The sequence below is a fragment of the Magallana gigas genome, chromosome 9, assembly GCF_963853765.1.
Source record: "Magallana gigas chromosome 9, xbMagGiga1.1, whole genome shotgun sequence".
NCBI classification, from domain to species: Eukaryota; Metazoa; Mollusca; class Bivalvia; order Ostreida; family Ostreidae; genus Magallana; species Magallana gigas.
The window spans coordinates 37,729,945-37,745,586 of NC_088861.1; the positions used below are offsets into that span (position 1 = coordinate 37,729,945).

General features: G+C 32.2%; 2 protein-coding genes across 2 annotated transcripts in view; one reads left to right on the forward strand and one right to left on the reverse strand.

The window, feature by feature from the left end:
* The window catches only part of LOC136271807 (transforming growth factor beta-1-induced transcript 1 protein-like), a 61,102-nt gene that overhangs the window by 16,173 nt on the left and 29,287 nt on the right, over positions 1 to 15,642 (forward strand). The window lies entirely within an intron of this gene.
* LOC117690470 (uncharacterized) lies at positions 2,292 to 8,961 on the reverse strand. The gene is made up of 9 exons (XM_066071689.1): positions 8,050 to 8,961; positions 7,638 to 7,729; positions 6,385 to 6,459; positions 5,979 to 6,083; positions 4,852 to 5,533; positions 4,447 to 4,667; positions 3,110 to 3,898; positions 2,725 to 2,888; positions 2,292 to 2,443 (listed from the first exon to the last, which is right to left on the reverse strand). The coding sequence occupies exons 1-8, from the start codon at positions 8,432 to 8,434 to the stop codon at positions 2,847 to 2,849; spliced, it is 2,391 nt and encodes a 796-aa protein (XP_065927761.1). The 5' UTR covers positions 8,435 to 8,961; the 3' UTR covers positions 2,292 to 2,443; positions 2,725 to 2,846.

Consider the following 15,642-nt stretch of genomic DNA (forward strand, 5'->3'; position numbering starts at 1 on the left):
TAGGTTTTCAAAAAGACTTGCATGTTGTTAATAATTATACTTTTACCTTTCATATCATATAGATTTTAAAAGTGTGTATTTTTGTAAACAAGGGATATGCCAGAATGAAAATGACCCAAAATTCCGAATTTTCTCTGATACAAATTTTGAAATTCTACCATAGGTGGCTTATTTGTTGTGTTTATTTCATCTTTGGGAGCAAAACATTTACATTTATTTGATAATGAAAATGAAATTGTATCATGTATTGGGTTGATAACTGCAAAAAGTGGTTACCATGGCAACCATTCTAAGAAATCATGATTTTTTAAAAATCATTTTTCAAAGTACACAAACTATATTTGTAACTGGGTAGTTGTGTCAAACAGCAATTTGAAATAGACCTGTCTATTTCATTGCTGCCACTCATCCATGACTCTTTGAAATCAACAAGATTTGTCTGGCTTTTGAGTTAGGACTTATGCAATCGGTGCATATTTTGCTTGAAACAAGTGTCATTTTTTACTTGCTTTAACGCAAGAAATAGATAGTAAGTCCAACATCATGTTAAAATGGTTTTATGTATAGTATCCTATATATTTATTGAGAGCTGTTCCTAGCGTGTGATAAGTTGGCCTTGCCCTGATGATTAAACCTTTGCTTGAGTAATGTAAAATATCAGCTATTGACATTCTGTATAATAAGGTCTTGATCATCTCAAAACTTAAGAAAATAAGCAAACAAATACAACATGTAAATTGTTAGAAGAATTTTACTGTTGACTTTTTTTTTACCACAATAGCAAATGCAAATCACATTACATGTGATGTTAATTAATCATTTCAACTATTTGGCTACTATAATCATTCTTAAACCTAAAGATTCCAATCATAACTGCATAAAATCTTGAATTTCAAATATCAGCAACATATAAAGCTGCATGTACATTGGGTCTATACAAGTATACAATGCCCAAAAAAGTCTTTTGACAATTTTTCTTAGTTTTATGATCTCTCATGACGATACATGTATGGTTGAAATCTGTTCAAAAGAAGCAAAATTAAATCTATATATAAACACACATTAAAACCCTCCCCATTAACATTTACATTAACATGTTTACTGCAGAAGCAAGCTCAGATTTTGCAGCAGGCCAAGTTTACGAGTATATTTCAACTACGCCAGTGACTTGCGATGTTACGAGTATGTTTCACCTGCGCCAGAGGATCGCATCCTGTTCTGCAAAATCACGTTATGCTCTACATTTTAACACATTAAAAATTTTAAAATGCAATACACCCTTGCTTAAATGGTATTAAACTAACTCCATTCACATTTTGCTTAAATAAAGGGGATAAACATTTTTGTGGATTTTAGAAAGCCATAGTTAATGTCAAGAGGTCAAACCATGCAACATTCGGGCTGATATGAGTGCAATAATAAAACATAAACATGTTAATTACAACGTGAACCACATGTTCACTTTTGATAGCAAACTGACTGCAAAAATTGATAAATGAAGTGTTTTAAGTATGAATAACATCAAGTATTTATCCTATAAATAAATACATAATAATTCCCAGTTCTATTTACTTCTTACATGTACAATAAAGCATAACTAATTACCTATGAACAGAAATACACAATCATGTAATTGTAGAACAATAAAAGCATACCAATATATACTACATGTGACTATTCAAAATTTATCATATATTATCCCAGCGTACATTTCCTATTAAAAAGAATCAACAATATGAATACAACAATAGCAATGCTGATTATGTCTAGTGAATTATTCATCAATAATATTTGCTCTTAATTTACTAATTTCTGTTTCCTTCTTGGCTTCCCAATTTTCAGCTTCAGCCATCTTGTTTTTCTTGCTCATTCTTGAGAAAAAGGAAGTTATTTGCTGCATGGACAGTATCTCATCGTATGAAAAACGCCTTGTACCATCTGCCCTTCTTTCATACATCATGGATTCAGAGAGAATAAAAGGGTCCTCTTTCTTTCCTGTCTGAAGTCCGACGTTTAATTTTTGGACTAAAAAATCTCTCTGATTTTCATTAAATCTCCTTGAGCGTCTCTCATCTTTCAAAGCCCAGCCAGAGTTTAATTCACTATCTGCTGCTTGTGTCTCTGTGTCTTCAGTCAAACATAACTTCAGATTCAGATTCTCTGAATGAGATATTTTTGTTACATACTTTCTTTTTGTAAGATCTGCTATGGAACTTGAACTTAGTTCCAATTCAAGGTTACACTTTTCAAAAAGAAGATGGTTCGATAAATCCTCACTTGAGCCAAACGCAACCCTCATTTGGGCAATGGAAGGTCTTTTCTGTTTCTGTAGTTGTGTTGACTTTTATCATATGGAAACCAATGTCCTCTGGTTGCTCCAAAATGGTCAATGGCAGGTGCTCCATACTTGGAATGCCAATGGCAGTATTTGGGATCAATAAACCTACAAATTTTATAGTTGAATCCAAGTATAATGATTGTCAGGAATTTTTTTTACACAGATGTGGTTTGTTGTCATAATGTTTTACTGTTTTAAGATAATGAACTTTCAATGATGTTTACATTTGCAGGGTTTTTTTCCCCTCTAAATAATAAAATGTTGATTTGAATGACACTTTTGTGTACACAAATGCATAAAATGTTCATGTACATGTATCTCAAAAATCAATGTAAAAAAATTCTTGCTTTTAAACATAACTGTACTTATTCAAACAGCTTACTTACCTGTTCCAATACCATATGCTTTCCAAACACGTATGCCTTCTTCCTCAAATACAAAGTTTGAATAGGAGCTGATGGCAGGAATTGGCTTGAAGGATGTCTTTTGTGAAGCAACTTCTGAAACACTAACCCTGTACTTCACATTTTTTTGCAGTTTTCTCGATTGCCTAAATCAAAAAGATAAATCAATTTGAATTTATGATTTTCTATTTCTTTCTTAAAAGCGATAGTGCATCTGTGTTTCTCTAAAAAAAAAAAAAACCTCTTATCTCCCCTTGTGCTGTACATATTGTTAAAGATAAAACAGTATAAGGATTTTCAGCAAACAAACATTTTTTTTTATTTTTTTTTTAGTTTAGAAATGATATAAATGATCTAAATACCGTACCTCTTTCATTGAATGTGCTGTTAGAACATCATGTCCTTGGTTAACAAAGCGTCGGATAGCTGACTTTAGAGTCGCTCCAGTTCTGTCGCATGGCCCTTTTCCATTCTGTGCCTCACAGAAGTTGAAGGATCTAACCAGGCCATGTGATTTGAGGAGGGCCATCATCTCTGTCGACTTGTAGCAACCAGCATTGTCTGACCAGACATGGAAAGAGGATATTGATGCATCAATTGACTGAATGTTTTCCATAACATTAATGATGATGGCTGCAGTAGTTATGCTGTCCTGTGATACCTGGCTCTGAAAGATGTGGACAAAGCCTAGGCTCTCAATACAAGTTTCTGTCTTGTGGAATGCCATTGTGATGTGCCATGGTAAACCACGCTTCCCAAACCAATCACTTTGGTCTTCTCTATACTTTCGTGGGAGGTATTTCATGGACCAGTCACAGATCAAAAGCACTTCATTATGTTGCATCGTGTCAAAGAGATCAGATTTTGCTGCGTCCTTGTTTCTGCATCGAATGAGATGACGTTTCAAATGTGTGATACTTTGCGTAACATTTTGGAGGTTGAACTGCAAGTCCCGAAGTGAATCAGTCAGTCCATGGTTGCACGAACACTGGATAGTCTTCATTAAAGAAGAGATCGCATCCTTCATTTGTTCACACGTCACGCAAACTAGATCATGGTGATGTTGGCAAGTGACAGCAAATTCGGGATGAAGTGGATCACTGAGGGCAAAGGTCTGACAATGATCTGCTACCTTGCTGTCTGGGGAGATGTGTACCTAAAGCAAAAAACAAAAAAATCATCTATATGAAGCTAACCTCCACTGTGCAAAAACATAGAACTACAGACTTTGGTATAGGTCGATATGTATCAATAAGGGCCCACACTTTTGTAGGAGTTTAAAAATAATGCATATTTTGTGATGTCATCTCAACCAAAGCATATTTTAAAGTCATGGGCATCCTACCACCATGTACACAAATATGTTTTCTGTCTATCTAAAGTTCCAAAGATTAACTCCTGAGTCTATTTACGTTCTGTGTTCTGACAAACCAACATGTGCTGAACTATGTAATTTCAAATTGATTGGCCCTTGTTTTGTTTTACAGTGATTTACAGAATACTGGTAGAGTTTTCAATAGCTTGTCAGATTGCTCAACAGGGTCAGCAAGGTTTATATGTAGTCATGTGATTACTCAGGTATGACATCAATACCTTTTAAGTGAGTTATATCTAGTAATCTTTTGCTTGCTTGAAAATTCTATCAGTCTTCTGTAATTCGCTGTTATAAGTCGTAAATACAAACATACATTCATTCAAACATACCTTGAAATCTGCACGAAGATACTGTTTACACTGGAGAAAGAGGGCAGAGAAGTCTTTTTTCTCCTGTTGGTTTAAAACTTGAAACTTCAGGAGTTCCTCCAAAGCTTCCAAAATGGTGCGGAATGCACGACCTCCCTCAGCAATGAAGTAGTCAATACCCTCGAGACTGGTTCTTATTTGCGCTCCACACTCAGACAGGATCCTATACATTGTACTGTCACCTGGTAAAATGTCCACAACATATTAAGTAATTTTTGTAGTAAACATATGATACATATATATTTTCTTTTATATACTAGTTGCCTACATTTAATAAGATTCTTATCTAAAGCACTAGTACAATTATATTAATTACTTGGGTAACAGCTTACTTAATCAGTATCTGAAATTTGTATTTTAACTTACCAAGAGGAGAAATGTTATTTTCAGAGCAGTAGGCTTTATACTGTTGAATAACATCACTGGATCCCATGCAACGAATCACGTTTGGCATTTCATATACTGTTCCGTCTGACAATTTGATCTTTCTTTCTCCATATGGTAGATCTCGAATAACATGAGGAGAAGTAATGAAATCCAGAAAACTGTCCAACTTCACTGGATCCATTCTTTTTCTTGTAGAAGTTGTACCTACAGGAAGACCAGGGCCAACATTCTTTGCATGATTCTTAGCAGCATAGTACTTTGATTCTGTTATGTTTGGTAAAAGGGATTTTGCTTCTTTGAATGATAAAGTTTGCGTAAAAAAAGAGAGAATTTGCCGTCTGTGATGACATGTTTCTGAAGATTGATATACATGAACGAGTGGTCCAAATGTTCCTTCAGGTATGATACTGGGTGTCATTTTTTGATTTTCTTCAGACACTAGAAGATTCTTCACCACTTCTTCAACATTCTTTTGGAAAATTATGGTGATCAATTTTGTCAAGATGTTTCTAAATCGTTTGGCGTAGTAAGATTTAGCTGACTTAGAGTAAGAGTCCCACTGGTATCTTCCATCATCTGAGAATTCTCTTTCACCAATTATCTTAAGATACTCATTCAGGTGCTGAATGTCATGGCTAAATGTAAAACTCTTGTTCGAGTTCTGTAAAAAATAACATAAACTTTAGATTTAAATACTACATGTACGGTATTATAAAACAAAGTCTTAATTTTAAATGAAACCATCTGACTTGTGTACTTTTTTATTTTTTATTTGCCCGAACATTACTTGTAGGTGTTTAGACTCTATTAAAAGCAATGTCAAAGCCGTAATACAATTATCTCCTCCTCAACATCAGAGGCAAATTTTAATATGGGGCGAAATGACTTCATACCAATTGACTTGTGTACTTGTTATTTTTGATTTGCCAGAACATTACTCATAGGTATTTAGGCTCTATCAAAAGAGATGTTAAAAATTAGATTTCAAATTGATACATATTGATATATCAAATGATTAGATTCATTTGACACTTAATTTGACTGTTCTCATATTTTACTTATTGTCATATATTTCATGTAAATATATGTCTCTCTATTGTACTTACTTGAGAGAGGCATTCCATGCTACTTTCACAAGATGTCTGAGAAAGGCTACATGTACTTTCAGTATTTTCACAAGAAGTTTGAGTACTAATTGTATCTTCGGTAACCTGAAAATCATTACCAAGATATTGTAAATATTCCATATCATAAATTTTTGTAACATAAGCATTTTAGAAAAATTTAAAAAACCTCAGTACAATTGATACTTAGGAAAAGTGATACATATGTACATGTAGAATGGAATTGTAAATAGTGTAAATGTGTCAAAATATATAGATGACAATTCAAATTCACTGAATAATTAACATATTTCTTTTAAAAGTGATGTTTCATATAAAAATTATATCAATGAACATCAATGCTATTTATACCACACACTGGTACACTTTACTTTTTGAGATTACTTACTGTAATGCTAGGTGGTTCCCTTGCTACTGAGAGGTAAGACCCTTCCGTCTCAGTGGAAGTAGCTTGCTGCAGTTGCTATAAATTCAAAAACAGAATCAAATTTCAAATTGGTAGTTAAAATATGACGCAAGAATAATAATAATTATATGTGTATTGGATCTCTCATGATTTGCGATGGTATGTAATTTTTATCCACTTTCTCCGGCCTTTTGGGCAGAGCTCAGAAAAACGCCTCGAATGTATTGAAGTTACTGGATGTTAGAATTTTATATCATATACTTATAGAAAACATACCCTTTTCCGCCCTGTGTGATATAAACCGTAAATTTGCCTACCCGTGTGATATAAACACTGGGAGTGATGTATAAGATTTACAGGGAATATCACACCACTTTCCAGCGATCTTAGGAAGATTACATTAGGCCAAAAAAAAATGTGTGTTTCCAGTTTCCCGACCGACCTTATTTTTTATGAGCCTTCCCTAACACTTTTTATTCTAAATCCAGATTACCAACCGTAAATGGTTTAAACAATAGAGTCTTTACAAATCAGAGTTCAAAAAATGCTTGTAACAATTCAATAGAAAACACCACTTATCAAAACGTTTTAAAGATTTTTATGTGCAGATTTACAGCATGGATGAAAGTTATCCTTGATTATTTTAGCTAAATTATCAATGCAATAAATAGTTTCATACGGCAGTGATGTGTTATAAATAAATATAAAGATGTACAAGAAAAAAGCAGAGGCAAAGTTTTTTTATTTTATTTCTGGGTGTGGAGACTGCAGACATCGTAAGTCTTTGAATAGGCCCAACAATCATTCACATTAATATGTAAACGGTGTGACCGTTGGACCGAGCGCAGATTTTACAGGGTGCAGTTTGATTTTTGTAGAACAAAATTTATTTGAAACACATACAGTAGGTTCCGCTTGGTTGCCTACTCAAATCGTTAGACAAAGTTTAACTAAACGTCGCGTGCTCAGTCTACATGTTGACGTCATGTTTTAGATGTAAAACGTACACGTTTTGTCGTCAGAAATAGCCGAAGAGAATTACGTTATTCCGAACTTTATTTTCTTTTTTTTCTTTCATTATTTATCAATTTAATTCATATAAATGCCGCGGTAATAAAATTCAATACTTTATTCAGTATCAAAATACATTCAAGGTGTTTTTCCGAGCTCCGCCCGGAGGCTTGAGAAGTTGTGATTGGGTTCAGTGGAATTCAAAATAAAGATTGCTACTGAACCTTGTCTTTGTCTGACGTTGAACACTCCATGTAATGATCCTCTTCATTCTCATGTTCCTCTCTTATTTTCTTAAGACACATGGTACAGCATGCTACATGAACAATAAATTCAAAATAATTCAAAGCGTTTTAATTTATGTTGACAGATTGCCAAAATGGGTCTTTTTATATAAATAATTATTTTATTACCTAATAAATTTTGGAGAATCCTTTATGATCATACAATTCAAGTTAATCAAAGATATGTTAACATTAATTTTGATTTAAAAACTTTTTAAAATTAGCATTCTATTAAAATATGTGACAGAAACCATTATTATTTGCATGTACATGACATGTGTAATGAACACAAGGTTAGTCTTTTTTATCAATATATTTAAATAAGAACTAATAATCTATAAAAGATACTTACGTGTATTCACAGGTAGTGTTATACCAGCATGACTAATCAAATGGATGATATCACTCTCCTTTAATCCCCTGCTTGCACTTTTTATATGCGTACGAATAGGAAGAGATCCAAGTCCATCTTCTCTGGTGTTGTCTATGTGAGGGTGGGAGCTTAGCAAACTTGGGATTTGACACAGCTTCCTTCTTGATCGTTTTGTATTTGATTTCAAATAAAAGTTAAAATGGCTCGTGCATATTTGATAGTTGTTGTATTTAGCGAATGCGACACAAGGTTTTAGGCCTACTTCAGATAAAATAATACAAACATGATCCAAGCTGAAATTCACGAGATGCTGTATTTCTTCAGAGCAGTCTAATTCACATCTCCCAACAAAGCTGCATTGCATGTTGGTTACTTTCTTTTGAAGTTATCAATGTAAGGTCATAAAAATACTGTAAACTGGTATAAAACTAGTAAAAACCAAAGGTTTGTATAAATATACTCCAAACGACATGCTTACAAATCGGACTGTTTTTACCTTCTTTCACTGTAGTCACTAGAGAGTTTTACAAAGGGCGATAACTCTTTTAGCCAAAACCAAGATTTTCAGAGTTTTTATATGCATTTCTTTTTCTTAATACACAAAACACATCTCCAAAACTAAAATAAATAATAAATACAGTATGTTTATCTTTAAATTATTGCTAAAATTTTATAAACTTATCTTGGGATTTTTCATAAAATGACACCGAATTGTTGATTGTTTAGCCTGTTTGCTATGGGTTAACCCTGAAATGAATATTTGGGCCATAACCTCTATGATGTGTCTCAGCCAAATTTTTTTTTATGCAAAATAAATCTCATATACACTTTTAATTTTCCATATAAGTTTTATTAAATTTGGTGACATTCATTTGAACCCAATCTGGGGTCCGTACATATTTCATGTCTACTCTTATAAAATAACACAACAAGTTAATGTACCTGAATCATTTTAAAAATAGCGAATTTTGGGGGCCAAGTTTGACTAATATCATATATAGTTCTTTGTTGCCGAACGAATACATAGCAAGATACAAAATAATTTTTATATTTGTTTGACCTTTTTATTATATATCATTTTCTTTTTAACCGTGGTGAATTAACAAATTTTCTTTTTAAACGCGCTATGAACCAACACTTATTTCAAAATAATCATCTAATGCACCTAAGTGTGTTCAATTGCGCTTTTAAATCTTTAACCTTTTTCTTAAGATATAAAATGTTTAAGTTTTATCGAACATTCCAATCCCTTTACAGCCTTAATATTACAAATCTTTCATATTTTTATTACAAATACACGAGGCGCCACACAATCTAACTACTTAAAGATATAACAATTAAACAAAACGTTAGGGCATGATCTAGTAAACGAAAGGTGATACAAATTTATCAAAGTTCAAGATAAAAGTTCTTTCAGTGATGCTTCTTAACAAAAGCTTTGTCTGATTGGGTGTATCAAGGCTTTCGTTTTTGGTAAACATAATAAAACCATGTTTTAAAAATATGAAGGATATAGGTAACAAATCCTGGAGGTTTGTTCATTTTTTTTTACTACGCAGATGTAACTAGAATGTGTACAGTCTCTCCAAATATTGCATTTAACAAGCTCTTCATCTCCTCTTTAACATGGTGTCGAAACAAGTCTCGAAATTACTTTTCCTATGATACAATTAAGAATGTTAAGAAATTATTTCATGCTCTAAATATTCACTTTAAAACCTTAAAGTACGGGGAAAATGTGACAAATCAATTATGACGTTATTGTGGTTTTAGCACCAAAAAGACACTCCAGAATGATGTACTAGACCTAGGCCTTAAGTTGTAGAGCTCAATTCTATGCGTTATTTAAGACGTCGAGCTAATGCTCGGAAGTCCTTTAGCTATCGTCCAGATTGGCAAGCGTCCAGATTGTTCTCCTGCGCCGCCATTATAATACGCATTAGAAATAAATTCCTTAAAATATTAAAAGTATTACAGATTTCTGTTACATCAATTCATCTGAATTGTGCACAAAAACCCATCTGTGACTTCCTGTTTATTGACAACTCGCTGCATAGGTATAAGTTTACCTAATCTAGAATTTAATGTCGTTAAATAAAGAAAATTACTCATTTTTGGGTTTTTTAGATTTAAAAAGTAAAGAACAGAATGCTGAAAAGGAACCTCTTTCAAGCGGTAAGCATCGATACATTTTTTCTTTTGAATATCATAAAAGGACTATATATGGGTTGAGCCTAAAATGGCCCCCTAAATTGAACATTGTTATTTTACTGTAATTCTTTGTTTTATTTGTACAAATATACATTTGAAGTTTTTTCATTTTGATTTTAGTGTCCACAATTTAAAAATATGACATCATAAAGATTTAGCATTAAACGGCTTGTTTTGAGACAGTTTTTCCTTAAGGAAATATTGAGCGACTACTTGAACAAACAAAATATTTTCACCAAAGATGTATCTTTCCAATACTTATAAGTGACAAAAAGTTCGTTCTTGTTCAAAGAGTCGCTCTATATTTCCCATTCGAAAAAAGATAAGAAAAATGTCAATTTTTGGTTCATTTTGATTGAATTATAAAAATAGCGTCACTTCTGAGGTCATATACTGCCAGTGAGTACATAAAAATCAAATAAATGGGTGAAAAACATATTTCATGTCAACTCCTATAAAATAACACAACAAGTTAATGTACCTGAATCATTTTAAAAATAGCGAATTTTGGGGGCCAAATTTGACTAATATCATTTATAGTTTTATGTTGCCGAACGAATACATAGCAAGATACAAAATAATTTTTATATTTGTTTTTGAAGTTTGACCTTTTTATTATATATCATTTTCTTTTTAACCGTTGTGATTTAACAAAGAAGATGGGTGGATAAGGCGTGTAAAATGCCCATACGCGGTCGGACAGGCTACTGAAAAATTAAATTATCAATAAATTTGATGGGTTTTTTTTCTAAATCATTTAAAACAATATATATTTAACAAATCATTGATTTTTAACCTGTAGGTATGTTCAATACTTGGAATATGTTGACTCGAATAGGCGTATACGTATCAAAACCTGCAAATACTGTCATTTTTTAGAACTTCAAGACATTTTCTTTTATAGAGTGGGTCGGTGCTCCAAATTTTTCTTATAATCTAATTAAGGTCTATTGGAAAACAAACCGATTTCAATCAACAAAAACGTGGAGAGATGACCCACTATACATTAAAAATACCATTTTGTATCCCAACAATTGAACGTTTTGAAAAAATAATACAAGTCCGATAGTTCGTGGCTTTAGTCACACATAATATTTAAAAAGCCCACTTTCTTGTGTCTGAAATGGCTCAGTGGTTAGAGTCCCTGGCATAAGCTAACGTTATATATCTAGGGTTTTTATGTTACGGGTTCGATACCACCAAAATTTCCGAGAATATTGTTTTTCCTTTTTTTTTTGCTTAAATATATTAAAAACTGACTATAGTTAGAAATTGTGCTTTTGCAAAGTTGTATTATAATGTATTTGATTAGATTCAATTGGGGAAAAATAAATACAAAATTGTATTTCACTACTAAACCGAATGGGCATTTGCACCATCTTATTCCCCCATCTTCTTTCTTTTTAAACGCGCTATGAACCAAAACTTATTTCAAAATAATCATCTAATGCATCTAAGTGTGTTCAATTGCGCTTTTAAATCTTTAACCTTTTTCTTAAGATATAAAATGTTTAAGTTTTATCGAACATTCCAATCCTTTTACAGCCTTAATATTACAAATCTTTCATATTTTTATTACAAAAACATGAGGCGCCACACAACCTAACTTCTTAAAGATATAACAATTAAACAAAACGTTAGGGCATGATCTAGTAAACGAAAGGTGATACAAATTTATCAAGTTCAAGATAAAAGTTCTTTCAATGATGCTTCTTAACAAAAGCTTTGTCTGATTGGGTGTATCAAGGCTTTCGTTTTTTGGTAAACATAATAAAACCATGTTTTAAAAATATGAAGGATGTAGGTAACAAATCCTGGAGGTTTGTTCATTTTTTTTTACTATGCAGATGTAACTAGAATGTGTACAGTCTCTCCAAATATTGCATTTAACAAGCTCTTCATCTCCTCTTTAACATGGTGTCGAAACAAGTCTCGAAATTACGTTTCCTATGATACAATTAAGAATGTTAAGAGATTGTTTCATGCTCTAAATATTCACTTTAAAACCTTAAAGTACGGGAAAAATGTGATAAATCAATTATGACGTCATTGTGGTTTTAGCACCAAAAAGACACTCCAGAGTGATGTACTAGATGTAGAGCTCAATTCTATGCGTTATTTAAGACGTCGAGCTAATGCTCGGAAGTCCTTTAGCGATCGTCCAGATTGGCAAGCGTCCAGATTGTTCTCCTGCGCCGCCATTATAATACGCATTAGAAATAAATTCCTTAAAATATTAAAAGTATTACAGATTTCTGTTACATCAATTCATCTGAATTGTGCACAAAAACCCATCTGTGACTTCCTGTTTATTGACAACTCGCTGCATAGGTATAAGTTTACTTAATCTAGAATTTAATGTCGTTAAATAAAGAAAATTACTCATTTTTGGGTTTTTTAGATTTAAAAAGTAAAGAACAGAATGTTGAAAAGGAACCTCTTTCAAGCGGTAAGCATCGATGCATTTTTTCTTTTGAATATCATAAAAGGACTTTATATGGGTTGAGCCTAAAATGGCCCCCTAAAATGAACATTGTCATTTTACTGTAATTCTTTGTTTTATTTGTACAAATATACATTTGAAGTTTTTTCATTTTGATTTTAGTGTCCACAATTTAGAAATATGACATCATTAAGTTTTAGCATAAAACGGCTTGTTTTGAGACAGTTTTTCCTTAAGGAAACATTGAGCGACTACTTGAACAAACAAAATATTTTCACCAAAGATGTATCTTTCCAATACTTATAAGTGACAAAAAGTTCGTTCTTGTTCAAAGAGTCGCTCTATATTTCCCATTCGAAAAAAGATAAGAAAAATGTCAATTTTTGGTTCATTTTGATTGAATTATAAAAATAGCGTCACTTCTGAGGTCATATACTGCCAGTGAGTACATAAAAATCAAATAAATGGGTGAAAAACATATTTCATGTCAACTCCTATAAAATAACACAACAAGTTAATGTACCTGAATCATTTTAAAAATAGCGAATTTTGGGGGCCAAATTTGACTAATATCATTTATAGTTCTATGTTGCCGAACGAATACATAGCAAGAAACAAAATAATTTTTATATTTGTTTTTGAAGTTTGACCTTTTTATTATATATCATTTTCTTTTTAACCGTTGTGATTTAACAAAGAAGGTGGGTGGATAAGGCGTGTAAAATGCCCATACGCGGTCGGACAGGCTACTGAAAAATTAAATTATCAATAAATTTGATGGGTTTTTTTTCTTAATCATTTAAAACAATATATATTTAACAAATCATTGATTTTTAACCTGTAGGTATGTTCAATACTTGGAATATGTTGACTCGAATAGGCGTATACGTATCAAAACCTGCAAATACTGTCATTTTTTAGAACTTCAAGACATTTTCTTTTATAGAGTGGGTCGGTGCTCCAAATTTTTCTTATAATCTAATTAAGGTCTATTGGAAAACAAACCGATTTCAATCAACAAAAACGTGGAGAGATGACCCACTATACATTAAAAATACCATTTTGTATCCCAACAATTGAACGTTTTGAAAAAATAATACAAGTCCGATAGTTCGTGGCTTTAGTCACACATAATATTTAAAAAGCCCACTTTCTTGTGTCTGAAATGGCTCAGTGGTTAGAGTCCCTGGCATAAGCTAACGTTATATATCTAGGGTTTTTATGTTACGGGTTCGATACCACCAAAATTTCCGAGAATATTGTTTTTCCTTTTTTTTTTTGGTTAAATATATTAAAAACTGACTATAGTTAGAAATTGTGCTTTTGCAAAGTTGTATTATAATATATTTGATTAGATTCAATTGGGGAAAAATAAATACAAAATTGTATTTCACTACTAAACCGAATGGGCATTTGCACCATCTTATTCCCCCATCTTCTTTCTTTTTAAACGCGCTATGAACCAAAACTTATTTCAAAATAATCATCTAATGCATCTAAGTGTGTTCAATTGCGCTTTTAAATCTTTAACCTTTTTCTTAAGATATAAAATGTTTAAGTTTTATCGAACATTCCAATCCTTTTACAGCCTTAATATTACAAATCTTTCATATTTTTATTACAAAAACATGAGGCGCCACACAACCTAACTTCTTAAAGATATAACAATTAAACAAAACGTTAGGGCATGATCTAGTAAACGAAAGGTGATACAAATTTATCAAGTTCAAGATAAAAGTTCTTTCAATGATGCTTCTTAACAAAAGCTTTGTCTGATTGGGTGTATCAAGGCTTTCGTTTTTTGGTAAACATAATAAAACCATGTTTTAAAAATATGAAGGATGTAGGTAACAACTCCTGGAGGTTTGTTCATTTTTTTTTACTATGCAGATGTAACTAGAATGTGTACAGTCTCTCCAAATATTGCATTTAACAAGCTCTTCATCTCCTCTTTAACATGGTGTCGAAACAAGTCTCGAAATTACGTTTCCTATGATACAATTAAGAATGTTAAGAGATTGTTTCATGCTCTAAATATTCACTTTAAAACCTTAAAGTACGGGAAAAATGTGATAAATCAATTATGACGTCATTGTGGTTTTAGCACCAAAAAGACACTCCAGAGTGATGTACTAGACCTAGACCTTAAGTTGTAGAGCTCAATTCTATGCGTTATTTAAGACGTCGAGCTAATGCTCGGAAGTCCTTTAGCGATCGTCCAGATTGGCAAGCGTCCAGATTGTTCTCCTGCGCCGCCATTATAATACGCATTAGAAATAAATTCCTTAAAATATTAAAAGTATTACAGATTTCTGTTACATCAATTCATCTGAATTGTGCACAAAAACCCATCTGTGACTTCCTGTTTATTGACAACTCGCTGCATAGGTATAAGTTTACTTAATCTAGAATTTAATGTCGTTAAATAAAGAAAATTACTCATTTTTGGGTTTTTTAGATTTAAAAAGTAAAGAACAGAATGCTGAAAAGGAACCTCTTTCAAGCGGTAAGCATCGATGCATTTTTTCTTTTGAATATCATAAAAGGACTTTATATGGGTTGAGCCTAAAATGGCCCCCTAAAATGAACATTGTCATTTTACTGTAATTCTTTGTTTTATTTGTACAAATATACATTTGAAGTTTTTTCATTTTGATTTTAGTGTCCACAATTTAGAAATATGACATCATTAAGTTTTAGCATAAAACGGCTTGTTTTGAGACAGTTTTTCCTTAAGGAAACATTGAGCGACTACTTGAACAAACAAAATATTTTCACCAAAGATGTATCTTTCCAATACTTATAAGTGACAAAAAGTTCGTTCTTGTTCAAAGAGTCGCTCTATATTTCCCATTCGAAAAAAGATAAGAAAAATGTCAATTTTTGGTTCATTTTGATTGAATTATAAAAATAGCGTC

What these genes read in the sequence shown, in the direction of transcription:
- LOC117690470 (XM_066071689.1), bottom strand. Translation starts at nt 8,434, where the DNA reads ATGCAATGCAGCTTTGTTGGGAGATGTGAATTAGACTGCTCTGAAGAA. An exon ending in CAACGTCAGACAAAGACAAG is followed by an intron (nt 6,460 to 7,637) that starts GTTCAGTAGCAA and finishes TTGAATTTATAG; the next exon opens with CAACTGCAGCAAGCTACTTC. An exon ending in GGGAACCACCTAGCATTACA is followed by an intron (nt 6,084 to 6,384) that starts GTAAGTAATCTC and finishes AATGATTTTCAG; the next exon opens with GTTACCGAAGATACAATTAG.